Below are 9,312 nucleotides of genomic sequence, written 5' to 3'. Positions count from 1 at the left end.
CATTTTTTTGTTGGTACATAAGAAAATAGTCCATCCAAATTTTATTCGTTCTTCACTTCTTTTTCTTATTTTGCTAGGTACAAAACTAAATATTCTACCCAAATTTATTCCTTCATTTATTTGATTAATGGCTCTTCACTTTTTCCAGTTGGTACATAAGGAAATAATCCAATCAATTTTTTCTGGTTCGAACAAAACTAAACACTCCATCCAAATTTGAGTATTACAAAATGAAATGAAATTCTGAGTTAGTTAGAAAATAGTCCTTCTTGCTACAAAATTGGAAATCTCACTCAAGAGACCTTCGTTTGTTTAAATAGTACACTTCTGAGCCGGTTAAATTTATCCGATTGTTTGTTTATTTAAATAGTACAAAATGATTTAAAATACCGGCGTTATTTCTCATTGGTGCAAAATTGAATAGGTCACTCAAATTCACCCCTTCGTTTGTTTAAATATTAGAACATGGTCTAGAAAAAATGGCATTTCTCATTGGTACAATATTCCTTCGTTCATTTAATTAGTCAAGAAGAGTTAAAACAGACCTTAGCACAAAAAGGCACATAAATTCTGAGGTAGTTGATTTGGCATTTCTCGTTGATAGAAAATTGAGTAGGTTCCCTTTATTTCTTTAAATTCTCAGCTAACTAAAATGGTATATCTTTGCTTTCTTTTTCGTTAGTCCATCCAAATTATTTTTTTCGTTTATTTTGAATAACCCAAAAATGTACAGAAATTCTGAGCTAGTTAAAAATGACGTTGTTTTGATTTTTTTCTCGTTAGTATAATAGCAAATAAGTCACTAAAATTTATTCATTCTTCACTTTTTTCTGCTTGGAACAAAAAATTGAATAGGTCCAAAAACCTCTTGCTGGCTCCGTTTACGAGTTATTAAGGCTTAAATATTTGACCTTTGACCTCGAAAGTCAGTACTTTTTTTTAAACATGTACTAGTTGATGACCTATTACTAGATTTGGAAACCGCACCTCAATATGTGAATCCATTTTCGAGTCATTAAGTTTTAAGTATTTTGACCTTTGACCTCGATGGTCATTATTTTGGAACTTGTAGTAGTTGATGACCTATAACTAAATGTAGAAACAGTACCTCAGTATGTGGACCCATTTTCGAGTTATTAGGTTTTAAGTATTTTGACCTTTGACCTCGATGGTCATTATTTTGGGACATGTAGTACCTGATGACCAATTACTAAATGTGGAAACACCACCTCAATATGTGGCTCCATTTTCGAGTCATTAGGTTTTAAGTATTTTGACCTTTGACCTCGATGGTCATTATTTTGGAACTTGTGATACCTGATGACCAATTACTAAATGTGAAAACACCACCTCAATATTTGGCTCCGTTTTCGAGTTATTAGGTTTTAAGTATTTTGACCTTTGACCTCGGTGGTCATTATTTTGGAACTTGTGGTATCTGATGACCAATTACTAAATGTGGAAATACCACCTCAATATATGGATCCATTTTCGAGTTTTGACCTTTGACCTCGATGGTCATTATTATGGAACTTGTAGTACCTGATGACCAATTACTAAATGTGGAAACAGCACCTCGATATGTGGCTACGTTTTCGTGTTATTAGTTTTTAAGTATGTTGACCTTTGACCTCGATGGTCATTATTTTGGGACATGTAGTACCTGATGACCAATTACTAAATGCGGAAACACCATCTTAATACGTGGCTCCGTTTTCCAGTTATTAGGTTTTAACTATATTGACCTTTGACCTCGATGGTCATTGTTTTCGAACTTGTAGTAGTTGATGATCAATTACTAAATGTGGAAACACCATATCAATATGTGGCTCGGTTTCCGAGTTATTAGGTTTTAAGTATATTGACCTTTGACCTCGATGGTCATTATTTTGGAACTTGCAGTGGTTGATGACCAATTACTAAATGTGAAAAGAGCATCTCAATATTTGGATCTGTTTGCGAACTATTAGGTTTTAAGTATTTTAACCTTTGACCTCGATGACTACTAATTTTGGGACATGTAGTACCTGATGACCTATTGCTAAATGTGGAAACACCATCTGAATATGTGGCTCCGTTTTCGAGTTTTGATCTTTGACCTCGATGGTCAGTAGTTGATGACCAATTGCTAAATGTGGAAACACCACCTCGATATGTTGTTTCGTTTTTGACTTTGACCTTTGTTCACGATGGTCAGTAGTTTTGGGACATGCTTGTGTCATTTCTGCTATGTTAAATTAAGGGTTGGGAACGAAATCAGTGCTATGTTAAAATAGGGGTGGAGAATGTGTTCATAAATTTCTGCTATGTTAAAATGTTCAAATAGGGGTTGAAAAAGTAATCATAAAAGGGAATGAATACACCCCTAAAAGTGCTCATAAAAGGAAACGAATCTTATGTATTATGTGCTCTGCTATGTAATTTCAATTAGGGGTGGAAAAAAATGGTCGTCAAAGAGAATGAATGAATACACCCTCTAAAATGACTATCTTTGCTCATTATCTGCTATTTATGTTATGTTAAAATAAGGGCTGGAATGAGTACACCCCTGCTATGTTACATAATCTTATGTGTTCCTGCTATGTTACGTATTCTTATGTCATTTCTGTTATGTTAAAATAGGGGTTGAAAAATATGCTCATAAAAGAGAACGAGTTCACCCCTAAAATGGAGGTCATAAAAGGGAACGAGTTCACCCTGCTATGTTATGTAGTCTTATGTGTTACCTACTATGTTAAAATAGGAGTTGAAAAAATATGCTCATAAGAGGGAACGAGTTCACCCCTAAAAAGTGCTCATAAAAGAGAACGAGTACACCCTTGCTATGTTACGTAATCTTATGCTCTTATATGTGTTCGTAGGGAAATGAATATTATGTATTCACTGCTATGTTAAAATAGGGGTTGGAAAATAAGCCATACTCTTGTATTAGCTCTGCTATGTTTAAATAAGGGTTGAAAAAGTGATCATAAAAGAGAATGAATACACCCTTGTGTTATCTGCTTTTCTGTGTGTTCGTAGTTTCTGCTATGTTAAAATAAGGGTTGGAAAATATGCTTATAAAAGGAAACGAGTACACCCCTAAAATAGAGGTCATAAAAGGTAACGAGTATACCCCCTAAAAAGTGCTCATAAAAGGGAACAAATTCACCCCTAAAATGGAGGTCGTAAAAGACCGTGGGTGGACGGTTCAAGGTGCTCGATTTCCCATATCCTCCCTGTGTCTTCCGGCATAGTGTGTCAGGCGGCACTGGGAAATTCATTGTCTGCTTCAGGCGGGACTGAGAAAGTGGGTAGAGGGTCAGTGGCGCAGAACGCCTGTTTTTCTACTACTTGGAAGAAAAATAAAAAGTTCAAATGCTTCCGAATATGGTGTATTTTATTATCGTTCAACTAGAGCACAGTGGCTCAGTGGTAGATCTCTTATTTCTGGTGGGTGGGGTTCCTGGTTCCATGCCAGGCTAAGTAAGTTTGTGGTGCACAACATCGTGTCCGTGGGTTTTCTCGGGTACTTTCATTTCCTCTCACATCTCATTACAACAATTCTCCCATCATCATTCACTTGCTCTAATCATTCGTCTCCCTTAGCCTATAGCAATTCTTCCATCATCATTCACTTGCTCTACCCATCCGTCTCCCTTAGCCTATACCAATTCTTCCATCATCATTCACTTGCTCTAATCATCCGTCTCCCTTAGCCTATACCAATTCTTCCATCATCATTCACTTGCTCTAATCATTCGTCTCCCTTAGCCTATACCAATTCTTCCATTATCATTCACTTGCTCTAATCATCCGCCTCTCTTAGCCTATACCAATTCTTCCATCATCATTCACTTGCTCTAATCACCCATCTCCCTTAGCCTATACCAATTCTTCCATCATCATTCACTTGCTCTAGTCATCCGTCTCCCTTAGCCTATACCAATTCTTCCATGATCATTGACTCGCTCTAGTCATCCGTCTCCCTTAGCCTATACCAATTCTTCCATCATCATTCACTTGCTCTAATCATCCATCTCCCTTAGCCTATATCAATTCTTCCATCATCATTCACTTTCTCTAATCATCCGTCTCCCTTAGCCTATACCAATTCTCCCATCATCATTCACTTGCTGTAATCATCCGTCTCCCTTAGCGTAAAGGGCATAATCGCGGGAAGTTAGACTGAATTACTTAATTTCATTACCTTTTAAGATATAAAATCCCATGAAGCAAACCCTCGAAGGTTATAGATAAGGAAACAAATAAGAAATACTTTTTTAATTTGCTTTTTTTATTATATGAAATTACATGATAGTAGAAGGAGAATTACATGATAGTAGAAGGAGAAATAATACAACTAAGGAAAGACTTTAAAGATCCGAAAGAGCCAAAATCCTTTATCAGGTCTGGGTCGTCTTAAGTGTCCGCTGCTGCATTGTATCCATTACATTTAACAAGAAATGGAGTTAGAGTTCTTACAACAGAAGGTCTCACTCGAAGTCAGTCCTGTGTACGTCCAACCGCTGTTACAACCATTAGAATATATGGCCACCTGTCAAGTATGCCAAAGGTTGTATAATCGAACATACAATAGGAATTACATATTTAACAATAAACTATTATTATTATTTTGCGCTTTTAGTTATTTAATAGCCTACAAAAAACCTATGACGTGGATTTATATTAGGGTGTTGTCGCCTCGTGATCGACAGGCCACGAGTTTGAACTCCGCTACTAGTCATTCGGTTCAGATTTTCTTAAAGCATTTTGTCTGAATTAAAATATGTAGAATCCTCTAGTAGAGTAGAGGATGTATACTTTAAAGTATGCAAAGCACACACACACACACTCATATATATATATATATATATATATATATATATATATATATATATATATATATATATATATATATATATATATATATATATATATATATATATATATATATATAGGAAAGTCGGGTATTGTGGAATACTATTTTTATTTTCAACGATATAAGAAACTTGAATGAACTTACAATAATGAGTTTTATACTAAAATATGCTGTGATGTATGCTCTTTAAGAAAACAATCCTACAGAAGCTGTACACGTTACATTCTCTGAGTTTGACAAGCATTTTCAAAAAATGATAGAACTTGAGATCATGCAAAAGTGAAGGGTAATGTGGAATACTATTCCACATTATCCTCTACCTGTTCCAAATAACATATTGATATTACAATTTATATTTTCATGACTACTGAAATAGAAAATCGACACAGAAGGTATGGGACGTCAACTGGTACTTTTGTTCAACTTAAGGAGTACATATGAATATATCATGTAAAAACCGAGCTTAAAAAAAGAAGCAAACAATATCCAAAACAATAAACAATTGGGAAGAAGAACACGTACAATACTGTACGATGTGTGAAATTTACGAGCAGTCATCACAAATGAAGTCCACTCCGTATCCTTCAGTGCACTGAGTATGACTCCATTGATAACACTAGAGACATCAAATCCATTGTTCACCTGAATTGTCTTTGGAAATTTTCCCATTGCAGTAGGTGCACTGAGCATTTGCCCTTTAGGTAGCATCACTGTCATGACAGTCATCGGGTTGTTCATTCTGAGTTGCAAATGAGACTTCTTGCTGTTCGGATGTAGATAACAGACGTTTGCCCCTCAACGGACGTTTGTAGGCTTAAGACTAGTCTGTAGTTTCTTCCTAAAAGGTGATTATGTTATCACTGCTGCTGGTGACTTGAGTCTCCCTCGAGTTGAGCTGCGTCTCCTTAATGAGGGTACGGTGAAACAACTTGTAGAGAAACTGAGAGAACTCGCTTGGATGTATCTCTGTGTGTGTTGACGCAGAGTAACTTATGAAATGGCAGGATGATTTGTTCGTGACGTAGATGGAATGGCAGAAGAAGCTGTTCCTGAGATAGATGGAATGGCCCCAGAAACTATTGTCTGAAGCTGGCGTGAATCTTCAACGGCTGTTTTGACACACTTTCAAGGGTCATCTGAGTTATTTGTGAGTGTGCCGCCATTAATAAACTATTACCAGACAAATCACAAATTCATGGATTTTACTTTATTTACTTAATGAACAATAAAATATATCATATACACATTGAAAATGCCAAAACATTTGCTCCCGGTGCTGAAAGGAATAATTAACGGGTAATGTGGAATAGTATTCCACATTATCATCCGTACAGGTATTCCACTATATCCGACCGTCGTCATTTTGGTATTTTAATCCGTCACTTTCAACTGATTGGCAGAATCCACATAAACCATTATTCGTTTCTTACTTTCCTTACTAAGCACCATAATTATGACGTCCACTCACGCACAAGAAATTACATTACATAAGTAACATATACATACAGCTCACAGATGACGAGAAGAACCCTAGCAGAAGTAGTGTGACGTAGGTATGGGCTTGTCCACTTTTCGCACGGGGGTTTCAAATGACACCACGGAATAGCACACAAATAACTACTCGGAGTAGCAGACGACGTCTAAGTGTAGAGACCTCACCTCAAAAACCGAAAATGGACTTGACCGTGTCGTTGACTTTTCCCCGCTTCCCCTGTTTTAGGGTTCTTATCGTCATCTGTGAGCTGTACCCTCAAAAGTTTAGTATTTCTGACAAATTAGATTTTCTTCTCGTACTATGACGTTTACAACAACAGCAAGCTCATATTTTCATGGCAGCCTACATTGCCCTTGGCAGGGTAGTACAGAACATTTTCGCTAGACGTCACCCACTACCACCGCTGCAACACTGGTATTCCACATTATCCGACGTATTCCACAATACACGACTTTCCTCTCTATATATATGTATATAAGGTGGACCATTTATGTCATTTATGCCCTTATGACTTTTAAACTAATGGACAGGAAAACGCGGAAATTTCGTACCATGCAAACATCGACAGGGAAACATTGTGTGGTATACTTACTGATACTACAAGATTAACAATGTTTCCAGTCCAATATAAAGTTCTATTTTATAAATAGCACTACATCAAGTTATTACATATTTCAAACTTAAATGTTGTATGAAAACTTACAATGTTATATTTATTATTCAGTGTTGTAGACTAAGGACACTACAATATCACAAACATCCAAATTTTGGAGGCCTTTAAAGCAATAATGACCTAAGCGAGACAGACAGGGCAATGCACATCCGAAGTACTTTATTGTCTAATGCTGTGTTCACGATATGACGGATTTCTAATGAATACCATAGTTACAAGGGATTGAAAATTTGAATATTTTTTCAAAAAGTCTTTATTTTGAAAAAAAAAAACTGCTTAGATAAGTGCCTCATCTAACTGCACAGATAGTTTTCAATAGATGTAAAAATGACAATGTTGTTAACAGCAATTTCATCGTATCTCAAACCATTCTGGAGATATGGTAAAAAAAAAACTATTAAAGTTCGCAACACTGCTTAAAATTGTGTAATTTCGAAAACTTGTTGTAATTAAATCTACCAAAAAGTATTGTTCTGATATTATAGAAGCAAAGTAAATCAAAAATTGTTTTAAAAACCTCCCATTTTAAGCAGTGTATCATTCCCCCCCCCATTTTTATATATCTCCCAAATTGTTTGATAAATCCAAGTGTTGTAACGGCATTATGATCGTTATGTCTATTAAAAACCACGCACATAATTAGATGTGATACTTATCTAAATGCTTTTTGGAAATAAAATCCTTTGAAAAAAGTCAAATATTCAATTCCTTGTCATTTTGTTTCTTCTTGTTCGAAATACATTATATGATGGCGGTAGTATTCGACAGACCTCGTACATTGAATGTGTATTACCGCGTCCATGTCACTTGCATTATTGGTGCTCTAGAACTCTCCAAATTTTTCTTGTTTTCCGATGTTTGTGATACTGTAGAGTCCTTAGTTTACAACTTTGCATAACAAGTGTACTATTGTAAGATTTCGTGTTAAAAGTATATTTGAAATATATAATAACTTCACGTAGTACTATTTGCAAAAATAAAACTTTATGTTCAGTTGACACACTGTTAACCTTATGATATCATAGAGTATGTCAAACAATGTGCTTTTGCCGATATTTGCATTGTACAAACTTTGAGCGTTTTCTGTTTGTTAGTTTACAAATTACAAGGGTTTACCAAGATAAATGGTCCACCCTGTATATTAACACTTATTGTGGATAAGAATGGAAAAAGTTTGAACAGAAATGAAAATTAGTGAAAATGCTTAGAAAAGAGTTCCCGGAAATCCAGCGCAGTAAAAGTTGTTGTGACATTATCAATATGACTGCCGCGGCCAGACGAGTTACCCAGATAAAGTAATGACATCTTCGTTATGGTTCAATGTAGGGAAGTAATTTTGGCGTTGTTTTTAAAGATCATAGACGAGACAGTATTTTATGTAGAGACACAGATTTTCATAAAACACATACATGTTGAAATATTAGATCCAAATTCCAAAATTTAGAAAAATAATATTTTTCGTTTTAAATGTTGAACTTTCAATTTATCATAAACGACGAGGAATATAAAAATTTAACCTACAAGATCATTATGTAATCTTTCTTAAGGTATCTTTATTTTTACTCTATCAAATAAACTTATTTATAATAATAAACTCCAACTTCCAACAGGAACACTTACTTAACTTATAACAGGAACACTTACTTATAATAATAAACATCAGCCATAATTTTGTTATTCTAATATTTATAGAGGGTGTTTCAAAACAATACCGACAACTTTCGGGAGGCAATTTCCTACATCAAGATAAGACAAAAAGTATAGACCAACCTTTGTGCAGAAATCCGTCATTTCGGAGTTATAGGCTGCCGAAAACATAAATAAAAGAGCTTTAAAAGCCCTTAGCTCCAAAACTATGGGACCTACTGTAGTTGGTTCCAAGACCTCTTAGGAACTAATACGAGTGCTATCCAAAAATGCATGTTTCAGAATCCTGCGGCACTCACGCAACAAGTTTTAAAGAGGGAGTTTGGCTACGGCATACAATTTGAAGTAGGGTCTACTCACCAACTACCTCTATAAAAATTGCAAAGTACCGCAGGATTCTGAAACTTGGATATTTGAATACGACACATACTAGTTCCTAAGTAAAGTCTTGACCGGACTACGGTAGGTTTCATAGTTTTGAAGCTATGGACCTTTAAAGTTCATTTTTTCATGTTTTCGGCAGCCTATAACTCCGAAAGGAAGCATTTATGCACCCAGGTTGATGTTTTTTTTTGGTCTTATCTTGGCGTCAGGAATCACTTCCCAAACGTTGTCGGTGTTGTTTTGAAACACACT

General features: G+C 35.5%; 1 protein-coding gene across 1 annotated transcript in view; it reads right to left on the bottom strand.

Moving 5' to 3' along the window:
• Positions 1–4,255: 4,255 nt before the first annotated feature.
• LOC145671852 (uncharacterized) overlaps positions 4,256–9,312 on the bottom strand; it is a 49,971-nt gene continuing 44,914 nt past the window's right edge. Inside the window, exon 5 of the mRNA XM_081741080.1 lies at positions 4,256–4,537. Within this exon, the coding sequence (XP_081597206.1) occupies positions 4,436–4,537 (102 nt within the window). The 3' untranslated portion in view covers positions 4,256–4,435. The remainder of the gene's footprint in view (positions 4,538–9,312) is intronic.

This window comes from Thermobia domestica, chromosome 15 (assembly GCF_964235325.1).
Source record: "Thermobia domestica chromosome 15, izTheDome1.hap1.1, whole genome shotgun sequence".
In the NCBI taxonomy this organism is placed as follows: domain Eukaryota; kingdom Metazoa; phylum Arthropoda; class Insecta; order Zygentoma; family Lepismatidae; genus Thermobia; species Thermobia domestica.
Note: the sequence above shows the minus strand (reverse complement) of the source record. Positions and strands in the feature narration are given on the sequence as shown.